Source organism: Hyperolius riggenbachi, chromosome 2 (genome assembly GCF_040937935.1).
Source record: "Hyperolius riggenbachi isolate aHypRig1 chromosome 2, aHypRig1.pri, whole genome shotgun sequence".
In the NCBI taxonomy this organism is placed as follows: Eukaryota; Metazoa; Chordata; class Amphibia; order Anura; family Hyperoliidae; genus Hyperolius; species Hyperolius riggenbachi.
In genome coordinates this window covers 148,058,562-148,080,250 of record NC_090647.1, presented here as the reverse complement: position 1 = coordinate 148,080,250, position 21,689 = coordinate 148,058,562, and the positions used below count along the sequence as shown (strand labels likewise).

The 21,689-nt window shown below is 43.2% G+C and overlaps 1 protein-coding gene across 3 annotated transcripts in view; it reads left to right on the top strand.

Annotated features, from left to right (window-relative positions):
- The window catches only part of SPATS2 (spermatogenesis associated serine rich 2), a 197,928-nt gene that overhangs the window by 162,220 nt on the left and 14,019 nt on the right, over window positions 1–21,689 (top strand). For all 3 annotated transcript variants that reach the window (XM_068267664.1, XM_068267666.1, XM_068267665.1), the window contains 2 exons: window positions 15,631–15,689; window positions 18,254–18,363. In XM_068267664.1, coding sequence (XP_068123765.1) covers window positions 15,631–15,689; window positions 18,254–18,363 — 169 coding nt within the window. The remainder of the gene's footprint in view (window positions 1–15,630; window positions 15,690–18,253; window positions 18,364–21,689) is intronic.

The following is a 21,689-nucleotide window of genomic DNA, read 5'->3' as shown; positions in this document are numbered from 1 at the left end:
GACAAATGAAAAGTAAAGTTTTTTTTATACATACTTGGGGCTTCCTCCAGCCCCCTTCAGGCCAATCAGTCCCTCGCTGTCCTCCTCCACCACCTGGATCTTCTGCTAGGAGTCCTGGTAATTCAGCCAGTCAGTGCAGTCCAGCCATGTGCTGCTCCCACAGCCAGGAACATTCTGCACCTGCACAATAGTGCTGCGCAGGTGTAGTACGCTTCCGACGGCAGAGTGTGTGCATGCGCACTATGCCAGACTGGCTCAAGTACCTGGACTCATAGCAGAAGATGCAGGTGGTGGAGGAGGACAGCAAGGGACTGATTAGCCTGAAGGAGGCTGGAGGAAGCCCCAAGTATGTATAAAACTTTAATTTCATCTGTCTCAGGTTTACTTTGTTACACAGTAGTACTATACTCTACATATGCACTCCCCACAGAGCTGCAGGGAATCCACTGAGAATGTTGTGCACATTGAACAGAGAGGTGTTGTCTGTCACCCATAAACCTGGTTCAGATTGTGCACGAAGAATGTGTAATAGAGGAAGAATCTCCTCATTCCCCTGCAGCGTACCTGCACATCACTCTTACATGTACCCACAGTCACATTGCCTAGGGCCTGATCCATGTTCAGATTGTACATAAATAATGTGTAATAGAGGAAGAATCTCCTCGTCCTGCAGAGCACCTGCACATCATTCTTACATGCACCCACAGTTACATTGCCTAGGGCCTGATAGATGTATGTACTCTTACCAAGGACTAGTTTTTAGTCTAAAGGGAATAAATATAGTAGTCTACATATCCTTCTCACTTCAGTTGTCTTGTAAAATTCCTAAGCGTTGGCAGTTAAGAGACGAATTTCACGTTACATACTTTTAATCAACAAAATTGTAATATGCAAATTAGAGGAGTCTGAGTCGGTGGAATCCTAAACTGAGGAGTCGGAGTCTGAGTCGGTGGATTTTTGGACCGACACCACAGCCCTGAGTAAAACAGCCCGGTTATTGTTTTGCACTGTACATACACGTTTCTCATCATGTCACATGTCACCTCTGGTACACTTTAAGTAGGGAAATGGGGAAAATCCTTTGGCAGGTTCACTTATTATCAGCTTTCAAGTAACTGACAATCCTCTTTACTACGTTGAGATGACTAAAAATGCAGGCTCATGTAGTGCCAGATTAGGGAGTGCCAGTTTTACTACAGCTAATTGAGTAAAAGCAGGGGGTATGCTGACACAAAATCAGTTTCATTGGTTAAAAAAGCCACATAAAGGAATTCAGAAGAAAGGAAGAGATATGCTGCACCATTCCTTTTCTCTTGTCGTAGAAAATCCTGGTCTTTATGTAGCCGTGTCAAGTACATAACATTACTTGTTGGTAGGAAACCTGTTAAGTTGTCACTGGTTCTTTATCTGTGAACAAGGTGTTTGCCCTGCATTTCCAGTATAGACGTCAGAGTGCCTGTGTACTGCCAGATGCCTCATCACCTAACCTGTTTGTATCCCGGAGCTGCGTGCACAGAGAGTGTGAACCAGGAACCTTAGTTCCGTATACTGGGCAGAAAGAAACTAGTCTCTCAGCTGGTTTGGCTTACTGCCAGATGGAAACTCCTTCAATAAATATATAAGGCAAAGCTCTAGCTTCCAGGCTGGGTGGTAGTTTGCCCTCATGGCTCTTTCAGTGTGTGTTTGCTTGCTGGCTTACTTTGTATAACACAGAATATAGAAAGATAGTTGTGAAATTAAAAAATGAAACTAAATGTTGTACAAAGTATATAAGACCTACACAAAGGGAATATAAACAGAAGTAGCCATATTTTTACAGAGGTGTGCAAGTCCCAATGAGCCAGATAATCAAGGCTCCTTTTAAAAAAAATTTAAATGTTATTGAAGAATTAAGTCGTTTAGACTGTATAAGCATTAATCCTCAGACTGCCACAGGCGTCTTTAGACCTTTTTGTAAAATCCTCCTCCATATGCTGCCGACGTCAAAAAGACGTTTTACAAAAAAATTCATTAGACTTATGCAAATGTCTTAAGGAGTTTTTTTGTTTTTCCACCGCCATACATTTGTTTCTAGTTTTGATGAAGATATGCTTTTAGATGTCAATGATGAAAAGAGACAAACAATTGGATTCTAGTATTTCAAAATCGCCAGCAAAGGAACATAGCTTCTTTTAAAAATTAGTGGCAGTCTAAGGTAGGCCTGAAAGATAAATCAAATTTAAACCAAAATCGTGGTCACTAAGATCACAATTTTGGAATCGTCAAAGCGGCAGTTATTGCGATCACGTCATTTCCACATGGGGGAGTTTGAAGAATTGGCTTCAAACTTCCCCAAAGTCCCAGCACGTGCGGCCCGCAGCATCGGCAGTGTTGGACATATCTTCCGCACGAGTCCAACGCTGTCTGTCCTCTATCGCTGTCTGCTGGGTCTTGTGCTTGGCAAAACTCCAGGGTTCTGTACGTCACATGACATACAGGAAGTATTCCATGCATTAGAACCTGAAGGAGGCGAAGCGGATAGACTGGCATCGCTGGACTCGTGCAGGAAGGTATGTCCAGAACTGATGCAGGAGGCACATAGGAGGCAGAGAGAGACACAGAATGGGCACAGAGACAGTGGGCACAAAGAGACACAGGGGGCACAGAGAGAAACAGAGCGGGAATAGAGACACAAAGGGGTAAGCGAGAGACCCAAAAGAGGCATAAAGAGGCAAAGGGGGCACAAAGAGACAATGGGACAGAGGGAGAACAAAGCTTGATTTGAAGGAAATCGTGAATTGAATCGAAATCGCAATTTCAGACAGAAAACGTTCGATTCAATTTTTTCCTAAAATCGTTCAGGCCTAGTCTAAGGGTTAGCATGCATATGCTGACAAGACTGTGATATATTGCCGGACAACTCTTGTTTGAAAACTTGTAACCATTTTATGTCCTAAAATTCAATAGAAATTATTGGGTGGGGGCATCTGGCTCCTAGCTTTTCAGAATTTGAAGTGAATAAAGCTGTTTTTTATAGTGTTCCTTTAATGCAAATGAAATGAACTGTGCAAATTGAAATTCCTTTATAGTCCACTCCCTTTACAGTATCAGAAATGGTCATGTTCAAGCACAGAAAGTATACTAAATTTCTGTATTTTAATTCACTCAATAATTAAATATTTTTTTATTTTCTAATGGCATTTTATTGAGAATGCAAATCTAAAACAATGGTTTTACACTCTTTTCTTTTCAATGGCAAAAATGAGAACATAACAGTATGTGCCAGTTTGGACACATCTGTAACAGTTCAGTATGTGGTGAAAAAGATCAAAACTGTAAGCTACATCTACTGTATACAGTATTAAGGAGAATCTATGGCATAAATACTGTGTAATCTGACAGCTGTGAACCTCTTACAGACAAGTGTTGGATACATTTCCCCATGAGGGATTTTCAAGATCTGCTTTACAGTACCGTATCTTCCCTGGCAGGCAGTGTGACAGTCTGACTGGCAGAATTGTGGCGTACAAGAAGGGAGGCTAGCTGACATGTATGTCATACCTTAGGGCTGAAAAGCCAGGCAATACTAATCCCAGGCTGGACAAATCCTAGCACAAGGTGTAAGCAAAACTTCCTGCTCATGATTGGGCCAATAATGGAGCCTCCCTCCAAAAATCAGCCAATCATCATACAGTCCAGCCTGTTAAGTCCTGCCCAAGGAGGTATCGGAGCATATCGAAAAATCAAACTGTTTGGTACTACGTAGGTAACATCTGCTGCCCATTCAGGCATCCGCTCACCTGCCACCCCACACACAGTGTAAACCATAAATTATCACGGTTGCAATACACAGTCCTATAAAAAATGTTGAAAATTTTATAGCACTGCAATAAGTCAGTTGCTCACATTAACCATCTCAGTTCCATACACACATTAAAGAGAACCCGAGATGGGTTTGATACTTCATACTAGGACACAGAGGAACGTTCTGTATACAATGACCAGCCTCTGTGTCCTTCCAGCATTCCGTTTTCAGGAGTACTGGTGTCATGGAGCTGGCATATTCTCCTACAACTCCCCCACCCACCCTGACACTGAGCCTCGCCCCTTCTCCATGTGACACTGCACAGAGCTTCTAGATTGGTGCAGTGTGGGGTAGTGCCCGTAACCTAACAGCATACCTCTTAAGCAGCACAGGGACCATACCAAGGACAGGAGGGATCCATGGATCGGCCCTGAAATGGGGAACATTGCTAGTTTGCAGTGGGAGAGGATTGTAAGAATGCTCTGATGCAGCATTTCTATGGAAGATAGGGGAGGTATAGGCTCACTTTAACCACTTCAGGTTCCTGACCATCTTGGAATATCAGCTGTGTCACTATTGATACAGCAATATCTTTTTATTACCTATGCCATCAAAGCGATACATATCCTTTTTTTTTTCAGGACAATCTAGGCTTTCTTTGGGTAATATTTTTGAAGTATTATTTGATTTCACAGGCATTTTATCAAGGAGAATTGGGCATAAATGCAAAATAACACCTATTTTCTTCATGTGCCACAGTTTTAAAACACCTCAACTCTCTCTCTTTCTCTCTCTGTCTGTCTGTCTCTGTCCAATCCAAAAAAGCTTTGTCAAGACCAAATACATTTAGCATTGCCAAAGTAAAATATTAGCATGGGAGAGGGTGGTTGTGAGATTATAGGCATGGGGAGGCATATAGGTGACAGTATACGGGGTATATAGTCCATAGGGGTGGGGAGTGTATAAGGCGTATACGCTTTCTGTCTCGCATGCGCAGAGCCCTGGACAGCTCACAATTCACCTGCCCCCTCCAATGGAGCTTTCTTTTTATAATGGATAAGAATGCTCAGGGTCGCACTGTTTCACAGTGTCCATTGTCTTGAAACCCTTCAATGTTACATGTTTGTAAAACCACCATGTCAGATTAGAAGATTTAGGTGGAAGTTATGGAAAAACTGTTCTGTTGCATATATCCCTGGACAGCTGCATAGCTACAAAAAAATACATAACTATCTTATTGCTAATACCACCTACATAGCTCACATCTGTGCTGGGTCTGTTTGTACTTACTACATATATAACTCCCAAGAGAATAAGCCATTCTCTAGAGTAGTGCACAGTTCTGCTGCATGCTCACATTAACTCTCTCAGCCAGTAGTTTAGCCACTGTAAGGAAGTCAGCTGTGCTGAATTTACTTAACTGTAAAATCAGATCTTTTTATTGTATCATGTGCTTGGTCACCTGAAGAACTCAACAATGAGTTAATTTAATGAAGCTTGAAATTTAGCGAATCCCATTCTGCATTTTACATGGAGCAAAGTAACATACTAAATCCAGGACTTTTCTCTATGCCCCAGGCTTTACCTCAGTACGGAAAAGAGGTTTACTGGGCTCGAAGTAGAAGATTTTAAAACCATGATTGTAAGATATTTGGTGCACCAAAAAGGAGAGATATAAATGTGTATTCTTACCTATTTTTTTCCTTTCCTTGATGAACGGTGTGTCCTGCTGCATGATTGTTTTACATGTATACTGCCTGGACCAGCCTTTCTCAACCTTTTTGACCGGGAGCAAATTATTTTTGGATCTCAAGGAAAACCTGCATTTATTTTGGACTTAAAAGCATGGACTTAAAAAGTAGGTGTGGCTTTTTTTCACTACCACCTACGGTATGATAGTGTCCCTTATTACAGAGTTCCCCAACTCTGTCCTCAAGGCCCACCAACAGTACATGTTTTGCAGTAAACCCCAAACATTCACAGGTGGGGTAATTAGTGTCTCAGCAGAGCTGATTAACTACCTCTGTGGATTTATACAAAACATGTACTGTTGGTGGGCCTTGAGGACAGGGTTGGGGAACACTGCCTTATTATAATGTCTCCTTACTCTGGTTCTTTTTATTGGTGTGCTCATTACTATTTTGACCCCCAATTTAGTGCTTTTTTTTTTTTTTTTTTTACAGTATTTCTTATTTTAATCCACGTTGGGGGAAAATGCCAAGGAACCCCTGCAGAGTACTCCAGTAACCCTGGGGTTCCAGGGAACCCTTGTTGAGAAAGCCTGGCCTGGACACTGACTGTTTGAATAAATGTTTACATTTTTAATTCAAAAATAAAATGTAGATTGTAGTTCATAGATGTAACGATCGGTGTAACACAGAGAGGGTCTGATTACCGGTGATCTGCAGTATCGCCGAGAATACAGATATATACCCGATTATTGATGATCTGCAGTATCACCGATAATCAGATATATCTCTAACCTCTGGACACCTGAGTGATAAGTGTTTGGTGCAACAGTAATACTTTGAGGAAAGCACCCGAGAGAAGGATGCTAAGCAGTGGGAGATAATGCTAGAGATCAGGTTCCTTCCACAGGTCTGAAGCTCCCCGAGGGGCGGAGCTAGGTGAGAGTGGGAAGGACAGAACGTGAGTGACACCAATGAGGAAGTGTCACTGACAGATCCGCGAACTATCTCTTAACAGGAGAGAGAGTTCTCGAGGTCGGACAGGCCAGGTCGTTAACACACGGACAGATAAGGTACAGAGACAGAATACAGGGGCAGAATCCTAAGACCAGCAGAGTTTGGCAACAGAGTATCAGAATAACAAAGGTACAGAATCAGAGATCAGAAGAATGGTCAGGAAAGCAGGTCATAACAGATAATCAACAGTACCTAGGCTTGAGTGTGAGCTCCTAGATTCTCAACACTCCTGGAACTAGACTAGATAATAACAATGATACAGATGGTACAGAATTCCTAGACTAAGGTGTGAGTTCCTTGGCCATCAACACCTTGGAAACTGGTCTAGGTAATAACACAGATAATACAATTCCTAGGCTAAGGTGTGAGCTCCGTGATCGTCAACACCTACGAAACTGTCTAATAAACACAGATACTGACAAGGTCTGAGTGCTACCATGTAGTGATCGCAACGCCAGACACCAGAGAATTGACCAGCACCCAGTATATATACCCCAGCGCTCTCCAGCGCCTCCCCTAAGTGCTGGACCAATGGAATTTGCTGAAATTGTCAGCTGACCGGCTTGGTCAGCTGACTCCCCTGTGACTGTCATAAAGGCCCTGCCTCTCTGCGCACGCGTACTCCTGAGCCAGTGTGGACTATCAGTCCCAGCCACACCAGACATGTGTTGTAATGTTCCTGCTGTGTTGAATGCGGAATCCGCCGCACCGCTGTCCGTGCGTGCGGCGTTTTCTCCGCATACAGCATCACTGACAAGAGTAGGCCTATGCGTGCTACCTGCCGCGTCGGATGCGGAATCCGCCGCCCTGATGTCTGGGCATGTGGCGGTTTCTCCGCGCTCCCACTGCGTGCTAGCTGCCATGTTGAACGCGGAATCAGCTGCCTTACTTTGAGTACTAGCGGCGGCTTTTCCGCGTTTCCTCATAATAGAAAAGTAAGACATTCCCTGAATGTAAGCCCTAGCGCATCTTTTGCAGCATAAATTAATGTAAGACCCGGTCTTATTTTGGGGGAAACAGTATAAAAAACCCCATAGGTTTATTCTCTCTCTCTCTCTCGTAAATACAATATCGATCTATGTTTTGTGCCCCCCTCGCTGCTTCCCCAGAGACTTAAAGAGACTCTGTAACAAAATTTTGAGCCTTATTTTTTCTATTCTATAAGTTCCTATACCTGTTCTGATGTGGTCTGTCTTACTGCAACCTTTTCTAGTTGCACTGTCTCTGTAATAAATCTGATCTTCTTTCCTCTGTCGTGTCTGTCGGCAAGAGGCTGGAATGTGTGAAATGTGCAGCACTGCTTGTCATTGGCAGAAGCTTTACACACACCCTCCAAGCTCTGCATGAATCACGCAGTAAGCTGTTCTCAGCCTATGATACTCTGGTTAGAAGTCAGTCATTTGTTTGTAAACACTGCCTAAAACTGGCAATTACAAGCCAGGATTGCAGCAGGGAGTGGCAGAAACAGCACAGAGGGGCACAGGGGAACATAAGGAATAGAATGGTATGCTTCTTATTGTAAGAATATTAGAGTACAGATTCTCTTTAACAAAGAAATCTCAACTTGAATTTTAGCCAAATATATCTTTTAATATTCCAGTGTAGTGAATAATTCAAAAAGGAGACGAAAAAACATTGTAGGAAATAAAGCTGACATGCCTATAAGTAAATATATGGTGAAGAACGTTCCATCCAGAAGGCCTTTAATTATTACAGTACATACAGCACAGCCATGCGTACGGTCCTGAATCAGGGGACATTCAATCCACGTTCCTTAATCTAGTTGGCGTCCCATGTGGACCGGAGTAACTGCATATCGCTTGACCCAGTTTTAAGCTGCATAGAGTTTGCATGCAAATCATCTGTTTAGAGTTTCCAGGAGAGTGGGAGTTTCTTCTTTAGCAAAGAACCATCTTCTGACTGTGCCAGTCTCCTCTCTCTGGTCCCTCCCTGTGGAACAGGAAGGAGGTGGGTGTGTATTCAGCTCTGTACTCAATGGGAAAGACTCCCCAGTTCTCCCTCCCAGCTCATAACAATCTCATGTGGGTGATCATGGGATATGGGGTGTAGTTTGGAAAGAACATATGCTGCTATTCAACCACCCTGGCGTTCTATTGAGATCGCCAGGGCCGCTGCAGGAGGGTTTTTTTTAAATAAAAAAAAAAAATATTTCATGCAGCCTGGCTACATGAAAGCCCACTAGAGGGCGCTCCTGAAGCATAATTCCCATCGCCTCCGGCGATCAGAATTAACAAGGAAGGCTGCAATGAGCAGCCTTCCTTGTTTGGCTTTCCTCGTCGCCATGGCGACGAGCGGAGTGACGTCATGGACGTCTGCCGACGTCCTGACGTCAGCCGCCTCCGAACCAGCCCTTAGCGCTGGCCGGAACTATTTGTTCCGGCTGCGCAGGGCTCGGGCGGCTGGGGGGACCCTCTTTCGCCGCTGCACGCGGCGGATCGCCGCGCTGCGGCGGTGATCAGGTAGCACACGCGGCTGGCAAAGTGCCGGCTGCGTTTGCTGCTTTTTATTTGGAGAGAATCGGCCCAGCAGGGCCTGAGCGGCACCCTCTGGCGGTAATGGACGAGCTGAGCTCGTCCATACCGCTAAGGTGGTTAAGCTAGCTGCTTCTGACATTCGCATGGGAAGTCACTATGGCAAACCCTGAAAGCCAGGTAATAACTACAAACTAACAAATGGTTTATGTGCTATGGGCATGATTGTGAAATAGATATATTTTAATGTTTTATTTTTATTTAAATATTAAGTATAGCCAATTTTAACCACATCTTCCAATCCCTGATCAATGTAGAATGAGGTTTTAGCAGGTTAAATAAATAGAACTGGCATGGTTAATAAGAGTTAATAAGATATTAATCCTTAGTACACACTTTCAGTGTTAGTCAGATCATTTTAGGCTGCAGCATGTGCTGCACTGTGCAGAAAGGGCTGGGGAGCATGTGGGAACAGCACCCTACTTGCAGGGACTTGCTTCATACAGTAGAGGTCAGGGGAGGGAGGTCACTACGGCAACATAACCTAATTGTAGGCTAGTGATGATTGGGGATACCCACCTGTACATACTGGCATAAATGATCCGGTACAATAGTTCTGGCAGTCAGACTCCTAGGGAGTCTGTTATAGCTCAGTCTCAGATGTGTAAAAGTGCAATAAATGTAGCCCGAACGGAAACACTCAGGTCTCCTTTGATCGGTGTATAGATAAGTTGCTTGACTCTCTTCTGAGCTGTCCATTTACTTATGTGGAATCCAGATGGGGAGGACAAGCAGATGCTGGGAATTGAAGTGGGACCTATTTGCATCTAGTAAACTGTTAAATAATAGAAAACCATTATGCAACAGATGTCTGAAATTCTTTTTCTGTAGATTTTGGAGTCCAGTTACATAACAAATATTTTGGTATTTGGAGGGGGACAAACTTAGAAGTATAACTCCTGACAGAAGTTTTTACTTCATACGTGGCTGAAGTAAAACTGTTATGTGGAAAAGCTGAGAAGAGATCCATGTACTTCCTGTCCCAATAACACCTGTCACAGGGACCAGGATAAAGGGAGAATATGTAGCATGTTTCCAGTCACAGAAGTAAGACTTGACAGCTTTCAACAGACCAGACTAAACTCCAGTAGCTTATTACTACATGTAACTGTTTTAATTAGATCCTGTAATTGTCTGAAAATGCTGCAGGCATCTTCTGCATTATGTTCTCTGATAATAAAACTACAGCTTACATAAAGAGTGAGTTGAAGAATCCTATTTCACTCCCTCCCCTCTTCTACATTCACCTTGAACAGAGGGAGTATGAACTGGCTTCACTTTCCCTACCTGCCCTGTAATAGCAGTGGCGGAAATAGCCTTGCACAAGTCCCTGCAACTTCATCTATGGCATAGAAAGCCATGATCACCTTACAGACTGTGTAGCCCCTTCCCCTACTCTTTCTATATACTGTATTGTCTCTGTCTATAAGCATATTGAGCACAGATCTATTTTATGCTTTATTTCAGGGCTTGATGAGGTAGCTTAATTTCTTTAATGCTGCACAATATATGAGAGGATAACTCTCCCAAGTTTCTTACTGCGCAGGATTCATGCATACATATGAGGGGATACCTCTCCCAAGTTTCTTACTGCGCATGATTCATGCATACATATGAGGGGATACCTCTCCCAAGTTTCTTACTGCACAGGATTCATGCATACATATGAGGGGATACCTCTCCCAAGTTTCTTACTGCACAGGATTCATGCATACATATGAGGGGATAACTCTCCCAAGTTTCTTACTGCACAGGATTCATGCATACATATGAGGGGATACCTCTCTCAAGTTTCTTACCACACAGGCAAGTTTCTTACCACACAGGATTCATGCATACATATGGGGGGATACCTCTCCCAAGTTTCTTACTGTGCAGGATTCATGCATACATATGAGGGGATAACTCTCCCAAGTTTCTTACTGCACAGGATTCATGCATACATATGAGGGGATACCTCTCCCAAGTTTCTTACTGCACAGGATTCATGCATACATATGAGGGGATAACTCTCCCAAGTTTCTTACTGCACAGGATTCATGCATACATATGAGGGGATACCTCTCTCAAGTTTCTTACCACACAGGCAAGTTTCTTACCACACAGGATTCATGCATACATATGAGGGGATACCTCTCCCAAGTTTCTTACTGCACAGGATTCATGTATACATATGAGGGGATACCTCTCCCAAGTTTCTTACTGCACAGGATTCATGTATACATATGAGGGGATACCTCTCTCAAGTTTCTTACCACACAGGCAAGTTTCTTACCACACAGGATTCATGCATACATATGAGGGGATACCTCTCCCAAGTTTCTTACTGCACAGGATTCATGTATACATATGAGGGGATACCTCTCCCAAGTTTCTTACTGCGCAGGATTCATGCATACATATGAGGGGAATACCTCTCTCACGTTTCTTACTGCGCAGGATTTATGCATACATATGAGGGGATAACTCTCCCAAGTTTCTTACTGCGCAGGATTCATGCATACATATGAGGGGATACCTCTCCCAAGTTTCTTACTGCGCAGGATTCATGCATACATATGAGGGGATACCTCTCCCAAGTTTCTTACCACACAGGATTCATGCATACATATGGGGGGATACCTCTCCCAAGTTTCTTACTGCACAGGGTTCATGTATACATATGAGGGGATACCTCTCCCAAGTTTCTTACTGCACAGGATTCATGTATACATATGAGGGGATACCTCTCCCAAGTTTCTTACTGCGCAGGATTCATGTATACATATGAGGGGATACCTCTCCCAAGTTTCTTACTGCGCAGGATTCATGCATACATATGAGGGGATACCTCTCCCAAGTTTCTTACCATGCAGGATTCATGCATACATATGGGGGGATACCTCTCCCAAGTTTCTTACTGCACAGGATTCATGCATACATATGAGGGGATACCTCTCCCAAGCTTTACTGCACAGGATTCATGCAAACATATGAGGGGATAACTCTCCCAAGTCTCCCAAAGAACTGAAAATTGGTATAAAACAAAGTGTTTCACTTACCTGGGGCTTCTGCCAGCGCTGTGCAGCCATCCTGACCTGCGCCGGTCCTCCACGATCCTCCATTCTCCCTTCACCAGCTACTTTCGTTACAGTCTACTTACAAGTCAACTGCGCCTGCGCGCCCCGAGCCACGCGTCTCTTTTTCTGCATTCCAGCCGACAATAGTGTCCTGTGCTATTAGCGCAGGACGCTATTGCCGTCTGGAACGCGGAAAAAGACGTGTGGCTCGGGGAGCGTAGGCGCAGTGGTAAAAAAAAAAGTAGCTGGCGGCGAGAGAGCAGAGGATCATGGAGGACTAGCGTGGGACAAGATGGCTGCACGGGGCTGACAGAAACCCCAGGTAAGTGAAACACTTTGTTTTATACCAATTTTCAGTTCCGCTTTAAAGCACAACTGAAGTGAGATGAATATGGAGGCTGACATTTTATTTCCTTTTAAACAATACCCATTACCTAGCTGTACTGGTGATCAATTTGTCTCTAGTACTTTTAGCCATAGATGCTGAACAAGCATGCAGATCCGGTGCTCTGACTGAAATCTGACTGGATTTGTTACATTCTTGTTAAAGGGAACTTAAACTGAGAAGGATATGGATTTTTCCTTTTAAAATACTAGTTGCCTGACTGGATCAGACTACTGCTGCTCCTGTGTCTCTAATACTTTTAGCCACAGCCCCTCAACAAGCATGCAGATCAGGTGCGCTGACTGAAGTCAGACTGGATTTGCTGCATGCTTGTTTCAGGTGTGTGATTCAGACACTACTGCAGCCATATAGATCAGCAGGACTGCCAGGCAACTGGTATTGTTTAAAAGGAAACATCCACATCCCTCTCAGTTTAGGTTCCCTTTAAAAGTGTGGGATTCAAATACTACTGATGCTAGAAAGATCAGCAGGGCTGCCAGGCAACTGGTATTGTTTAAAAGGAAATTAATATTGCAGACTTCTTATTTCTCTCACTTCAGGTGTCTTTTCAATGCCGTTGGATCTTTTACACTAAAGGCCAGCAAGTGAGTTTATTCCCCCTTTCCCTCCTGGATGTCTTGTTTCTTGTCTGTGCACCTTCAGTTAGTGGCAGCTGGAGTCCTAGGTACATTTAATGCTGTTCTGTTTTGTATATTTTCTAATGTAATATGAAAATTACTGGGGACAGTTTGGTGTATCGAGGCTCATGCACACTGGTCTCTCAGAGGACCAATTATAACCGGTTTGTATTTGCATTTTAAATTGTTCTTCAACCTTTGGAATTACTTAACTGAAGTTCATCAAATATTAGCATATAATGACGGTAACAATTTATTTTTTGTATAGCTTTTAATCAGTCCTGTGCATAAAAGTTTCTAAAAACCAAAGATTATCTTTGTGAAACAGTTACAGATGGCAAGAAAGGCGTTACCCAATATTGTGCAGAGTCGCTAGGAGAGGGGGGGGGGGGGACCAGGAGCCTTACGGTGCAGTATGCCCATGAGTGTTGACTTTCAACACTAAATGAAGAGAATGTTATACTCGCAAAGGCGGGTTGCATCCTGAAATCACCAATTAGAGGCTGTGGGGGGAGATGCCTTCCTCCGCACGGGCTTCCAGTGGGAGCAGGAATTGGACGGTCACATTCTTAGGCAGCTTTTTAGGGATAATCTAAAAACCAACTAAAAGTACATCGCGTTTCGTGGGTCCATGGCCTCTTCTTCTGGTCTGTCTAAAAACCATGCCTGCGAGTCTGCATCCTATCCATAGCTTTTTTTAATGGTCACAGCTAGCTAAATAACTAAATAAAAACATTGGTTGACTGAAATGTCTTTATTCCTTTGGATGTGTTAAACATACAGAAACTTTGTTACTAATTTGAGACTTTGTCTAGTAAATACTAGGTAAACTTCTGGAGAGATACTTATATTTTGTAGTAATTAAGTTATGAAGCATAATATGCCATTGCCATACTACCAAATAAATACAAGATGGTCATTAGAACAGCAGCAAATGTGCTTGTTATGCAAGAGGCAAAAGTAGATTGCACAAGGCTCTAATGGAGAGTGAAGACTGGGAACTCCTAATATTAGAACTCACCTATAGTCCTTTCTAGCCCTCAAGGTGCTACCATTTAGTAAAACTAGTTAAAATTCCACCTTTCTCAATCATGCATTGAAACTCTCTGTAGAGGCTTAGCAGATCAGAGAATGGAAAAGAGATTCCTAGTACAGTACAGATAAATGCTTTTGCTTAGAAGTAATGTGAGCTTGCAGCTGGTAAGTCAAATTGCTGCCAAAACCTTCCTCCGCTTCTGAATAGAGTGAAGAATGTTCTCAAATTCTTGGGTATTTTTTTGCAATGCGTTTTTATGAATTGTTCTCACTTTCCACCGCTATGATGCTGTGTTCACATGAACAGTTGGTAGGTGATGGTGTCCACATTTGCCAGCTACACTGTGGAACCACCAGACTTATGACTGATGACACCCATGCTTGGGCACCTAACCACCTATCATAAGCTGCATGCAGCATCCATCTACTGCTCACCAACAGCACTGCCTGTGAAAAGCTGACACAGTCCTAGCATTTGCCATTAATGCTGCAGTTCTGTACGATGAATGAATGTCTGAAAATTCCTGGCAAATTGGTAGTTGAAGTGGAAATTCAGTCAATATTGCACATTGTTGGATCCTCTTGATGAATAACAATATTATTTGCTGTGTATTTTTCATCTAACACTCTCCTGGAGCTTCAAGCTAGCTGACCTTGCACATAGCCCCACCCCCTTGCAACAAAACACCATGGTGTTTTGTCTATCTAGTAGGGAGGATACCATGGAGTTTTGCTATAAGGGGGAAGTCAGTGGGCACCAAAACTCGGGGAGAGATTTAGATTAAAAATACTAATTATATTGCTCGACAACCAGGGTCCATACATTGTGATATATTCACCGGATTTCTACTTGTTTAGTTTATGGTTTAACTGTATGTGTGAACTAACCTTACAGGTGTCTGTGGCAACTGGGTATGGTCGGAAATACTGATTTCCAATTCCACGGAAATCCCGATTTATGCCAATGCCGAGTAACGACTCTGCGGACATGCTGTTTCTGGTTTCCGATTTCCGAGTAGTGTCTGTTTGGTCATATTTTGCATTCTCTGATGGGCCAAATACTTCCGAGTTGACTCTGCATTCTCTGATTGGTGCAATGTTTCTAAGTTCTCTGATTGGGCTAAAAATGTTGTTCCCGCAAAATCCGAATGTGCATTCCTAGTGGTAGCTAGAAGTGAGAAGTCTCTGCAGAACAGTAGACTTAGAAACCTTTCATGTGTTTGTTACTTTTCCTCACTTCATGATGTCACAGGGCCAGGAAGTAAAAACTGATAGCGGTTATTAAACAGATGCTCTAACCTTCACACACTGTATCCAGAATTGAAAAATAAAGCTTTGGTCAGACTCTTGACTTTTTGTAGTACTGTACTGCCGATTTGTCTTTTCCATGAAGGTTTAGTAAAATAGTGCTCTGCTGCCACCTGGTGGCTCTTGAATTAAGTTACTCATTATTTTATTTATTTTTTGTCTAGCCTCATGGATAGAGAGGTGGCACTTCTAGCTGAAATGGATAAAGTGAAAGCTGAAGCAAGTAAGTATTTTGTCTCCTTAAATTATGTCTGTATAAATGATCTTTTGTAATAAGTATTTGTTTTATAAATTTTTGTTTTAACTGACCTTGCATGGTTTATAAAAAAAAAAATTGCGCTAAGTCTGTTCAGTGCAGTATTGATAAATCCTCACACATACCTCATATCAATTTGGAACAGCCAGGAATGGGCAAGCACCATCAACTACTATAAGGGCCCAGTCACACCTAAGCGATTAGCGGGCGATCCCCGCTAGTGCTTTGTTACCCTTTGGCAGTGTTCTCACTGCCACTATTGGCGCCGATCTCGGGCTTTTTGCGATTAGCGGGAATCGCCAATGCGTTACCTGCAGCAGTTTTGTGGAGATTCTGGAGTGATTGCGATTAGCCTTCATAGAAGCGCAAATCGCAATGACTCCAAAAACGTGAATTTATCCAGTGATTTTTCTCCGTTAATCGTGCAAAAATAGCTTGCGCAAAACGCTAATTGCTAGCGTTTGGTGATTTGTAAGTGTGAATGGGCCCTAATAGCTCAACTGAATGCGCTGATGGCTAACTTGTGTGCAGAAGGGATCAAAAGATAATGCTCAACCAAAAACAAGAGGAAATCATAGATCCCACAGAACCGTAACATGCGGGCATATAGTATCAAATAATGAGCTTTATTATTACACTATGTATTACATCTATGTTTAAAAACAGTCTGTACCACGGTGAATAAATACAGTATCAAAATGATTCATTATAAATAATACCTCATAGGGATCGGCTGGATTAGGCATTGTGAGCAACCATCATGCACAAAAGCCCCAAATGCAGAAGATGATGTAGTTTAAACCATAAGGCTATAAGAATTTTTTTTTTTTGGGCTGCCAGAGCCCCTACATCAAGGTGGTGCTGAGACTGAGGAGTTATTGACCCTGTCGTTGCCTTGGTAAAGTAATCCTGATAGACCCACAACATTGGTTTCTCACAGCGTTACAGATAAAACTACATAGGTATTTGGGCTGCAGGCACTTGAGCACGTTTACTTATTTTTCTAAGTACGTAGATTGGTTCCTTTTGAGAGGTTTCCATTTCCTAGTATTTTATTTTCAGCACTAGTATGAACAGTCATTCTTGCGTTCTTTGAGAAAGTGACATTTCATACATTTTCCCTCGATGCGTGTTGCAGCATGAAAGCTTTGTACACCTGCCATGACACCTTAGGGAAGAGACCAGGGGCCTCACAGCTTCAAAGTATGTATAAAATGTCATCCGGCCTCAGGTGACATCCTATGAGCTATACAATATCCTTGATTGTATCCAATCGGATTCTTTTACAACAGTGAGAGGAAGCACTCAAACTTTTTTATGGAGTGTTGTGTGACAATGGTTGTAGATTGGAAGGAACCTTTAGGTCATAAATCCTAGTGGCTACATAAGAATGGATGTGGAAAACCCTTTATCTAGTTAGTAAGGCAGGTTAGAGATGTAAACGTATATAAACTACAGTAGCCCATAACAATTTGGCAGTCAGATCAGGGAAAGATTCATTCATTGTTGAGTTAGCACACTCCACACATCATGCCATTAATGAAACATTTACAACAGGATCTCAATGGCATGGCTATATTGGCATACAGATGGTGGATGAAATTTAATGTAAATAATTGTAAGGTCATGTACCTTGGACATGCCAATGGTAAAGAAACCTATAAGAAAAATGGCTTAAGGCTTGGAGAAGGAAGGACTTGGGAATGTTCATAACAAGTTAAACAAGCAGGAGCAGCTAAAACAAACAAAAATGTTTTTTTTTAAATAAATTCTGGGATGCATAAAATGGGAAATGAAAGCATGAGATGTTAGTATACTACTCCCTCTGTATAAATGAAGCCACTTCTGAAGTATGGGATAAAGTTTTGGGAAGCACAATATAGGAAGGACACATACTAGAACAAGACAGGCAACTTAATTAATCAGAGGGGTGCAAGAAAGGTTGCCCACACTGCGTTTATTTAGCTTGGAAAAAAAGTAGGCTAAGGGGTGACCTAATATGTATAAATACATCAGAGCGCAATACAGAAGCTTGGCAGACCAGTGTTTGTCCCTAGGCTTATACAAAGCACAAAGGGACACGATCTGCGTATGGAGGAACAATGTTTTGCTATCTATTTAGTAAGGGGTACTTTACAGTAACAGTAAAAAATGTGGAATATCTTACCACAGGAAGTACTTATGACTAATTCTATTATATATCTGAATAGAGAGAAGAATACTGACAGATGCTCTAGGTTGTGTTTGGCCATCCATAATTTTCCCAGTGTAATATGGTTTTTACTTTTTCCATTAGCATTGTACGATTTCTTAATTCTCTGCCACTTTGTTAAATCACATCTAATATACTGTCATGGTCAAAGGCAGTGCTTTTCCATGGTAAAGTAAGATGACATGACCACTCTAGAGAATTCCCAGCATTAAAGAGAGTGCTTTCCATGACTAGACAGATGTTCCTTACTTGTGGAGGACACAGCTGTGCCAGTATTGTTACTGCTTATCTGATGTCTCCTGTGTGTACCTTTCTACAGTGGAGATCTTGGACAGCCGACAGAAGAAGGCTGAAGAGTTGAAAAGGCAAACTGATGTGGCTGTGCGTATGTCGGAGGAGCAGCTGGCAGAACTGCGTGCAGATATTAAGGTTGGGTGTCCCGATTTGTATTCTAATTTTATGCACAACAAAATGTTCTCCACCAGTTTTTATTTCTTTGAAGTCTCGTTTATGTAAAAATTGCAAATGTAAGTAACTTGCAAACCATAGTGTAAACTGTGTCAAGGCAGTGGTTCTCAAACTTTTTTGGGCAAGTGCGCCTTTTATGGCTTTGACATTTTTCCAAGGCACTCCTGAGCAAAACCTACTACTGAAATGCTTTTATGACCCTTATTGGGAAGCTACACCCCCCCCCCCCCCTCCCCTTTCAAAGTAGCTTGTAATGGTTATTAGGCAGCACCTCCCCCCTCCAAGTAGTCAATGACTGACCATTCGCCCATCAGCAATTCCCCCCACCAATAGTCAGTGACCCTCACTTTAGGCGGCATTACCTCCTCCAAATAGTCAGACTCCCTCTCAGGCAGCAACCCTCTCCAAACAATCAGTGACAACCCCTCCCCCCCCCCCCCAATTAGGCAGAATCCCCCACTCCATTTAGTCAGTGAGGCAGCATTCCCCCCATTATGCAGCATCCCCCTGAATTAACATGACCGGGATAAAGAGTCAATCTTGTAGTGCACATAGACATTTCCCCACATGGGGATTGCAGTTAGTAACACCCCCTTAATTATGCAGCATCACCTCAGCACCCACTCCAGATTGTAAGTGACCCCCATTAGCTGGACAAACCTTTCCTTATCTATCCAGGCCAAAAGTGCACTGATCTGTCGCTCCGCCCTTTATTCCTCTGATGTCCAACTTAAGCCACGGTTTGCTGGGACTCAAGGTTAACTGGCGGGTAATGCAGACACACAAAGGATGGGGATAAATGCCAAGGCAGGCCTGGGAGGGGCTTGAAGCGCACCAGGGTGTTGCGGCACCCAGTTTGAGAACCCCTGTGTTAAGGGTTTCATCTGACAGTGGTACCTGGATTCCATCTGATGGCCATTTCAGTCATTCTGATGCCTATGAAGATAAAATGTTATTATCTTTAGAGCTAGTAATCAGTCAAGCCTGTATCTTTCAGGTATCCTTAAGGGAGACATACACCTAACGATTTTCCCGCCGATATACAGCCGTTTCGATCACAGTGATCGAAACGGCTGTGAAATCGCCGCGCACACCGCTGACAGAACGATCGATTTCCATCCAAAATCGATCGTTCCCGTCGATTCCCATCGACCCATCCGTGCGGAAGATTTTTCTCGGTCACCGGTGGGTCGGGAGTGCATCGTTAGCGGCGTTCGAATGCCCGACGACCGACGCAATACAGCGGGTATACATTACCTACTCCGGCCGGCGCGAATGCCCGCTCACTGCTGTCTTCTCCGCTCTGGTCTGGTCTGGTCTTCGGCATGCTTCACTTCTTCCTGCCCGGCAGGAAGTTTAAACAGTAGAGGGCGCTCTACTGTTTAAACTTCCTGCCGGGCAGGAAGAAGTGAAGCATGCCGGAGACCAGACCAGAGCGGAGAAGACAGCAATGACAGCGGGGATTCGCGCCGGCGGAGCAGCTAATGTATTGCGGGGAAGGGGGGAGCGCCGGCAGCACCACCACAGATTGTGAACGGTTTCAGGCTGAAATCTGTTCACAATCTGTTTGCAGTAAAGGTGGCCCTACGATCCCTCTCTGATCAAATTTGATCAGAGAGGGATCTATCTGTTGGTCGAATCTGATGGCAAATTGACCAGTGTATGGCCACCTTTAAGGTGGCCGTTAACGATCCAATTTTTAGCAAAAAATCTTTTGAGCAATCAATTAATTCTGGTCGGAAGTGAAATCCTTCACTACACCATCAACAAACCAATCTTTGCTTCCTATCTATCACAACCAACAACAAAATCCAAATTTTGGTTCAACGAAAATCCAATCGGACAACTATTTTTATACACGTTTGTAACCAATTGTGCCCATCAACGGAGATTATTTATAACCAAGCCAAATTTCTGATCGCTCAAACAATTTTTCGCTAGAAATTGGATCTTTAGTGGACACCTTTAGTTGGGCACTTGGCTATGGTGAATTTATGATGGATATTAAAATTTAATAGGGTTGGAAATATTAAGTTATTTAAAAGGTATAACTTATTAGGGATGGCTAATGAGATGCTCCTAATTCTGAGTTGATGCAAATTTGTACAACTTAGACATGCAGCAGCTGCATTTCATTGGTCCAGTTCCGAGCTGTAAACTTTGAATCTACTTGTAATTATTAGCATACCATTGACCATTCCTGTAACTTACAAATGTTTTTTTGGGTGCTCAAGTTCAGTGCAACTTCATGGAGTTTTCCTTTAAAGGACAACTGAAGTGAGATATATACAAAGGCTGCCATATTTATTTCCTTTTTAAGCAATACCAGTTGCTTGGCTGCCCTGCTGTTCCTATGCCTCGAATAATTTTTAGCCATAGACCCTGAACAAGCATATGCAGATCAGCTGTTTCTGACTTTGTCAAATCTGATAAAATTATCTGCATGCTTGTTTCAGGTGTGATTCAGTCACTACTGCAGCCAAATAGACCAGGAGCACTGCCAGGCAACTGGTATTGTTTGAAAGGAAATAAATATGGCAGCCTCCATTTACCTTTCACTTCAGTTGCCCTTTAAAGGGAACCTGAAGTGAGAGGGATATGGAGGCTGACATGTTTAATTTAAAACAATACTAGTTGACTGGCTCTCCTGCTGATCCTCTGCCTCTAATACTTTTAGCCGTACACCGTGAACAAGCATGCAGATCAGACCGCTCTGACAAAAATCTGACAAAAATTAGCTGTATGGATGTTTCTGGTTTGAGATTCAGACATTACAGATGCATGAAAGATGAGCAAGACTGCCAGGCAACTGGTGGTGTTTAAAAGGAAGTGAATATGGCAGCCTCCATATACCTCTCGCTTTAGATGCCCTTTAACCACCTTAGCGTTACCGCTAAGCACTTTGCTAGCTGCGTGTTTAATTTGATCACCTCTGCCGCTACACGCCGCGAAAGCGTGTCCCCCCAGACCCTCAGTGCAGCCTGGCCAATCACCGCCAGGCTGTGCTATGGGATGGATCGGGACTCCCCCTGACGTCATGTCTATGACGTCATTCCGATCGTCGCCATGGTGACGAGGGAAGCCCTAACAGGAAATCCCGTTCAGTGCGGGATTTCCTGTTTGGTATGATCGCTGGCGGCGATCGGAGGGGTTTACGGGATGCCGCAGGGAGGGGGGAATCGTGTAGCTATTGCTAGGCTAGCTACATAATTAAAAAAAAAAATAGGTTAAAAAACCCACCCTCAGCCGAGCGCCGCAAAAAAAATCAAACCGCCAGGGTGGTTAAG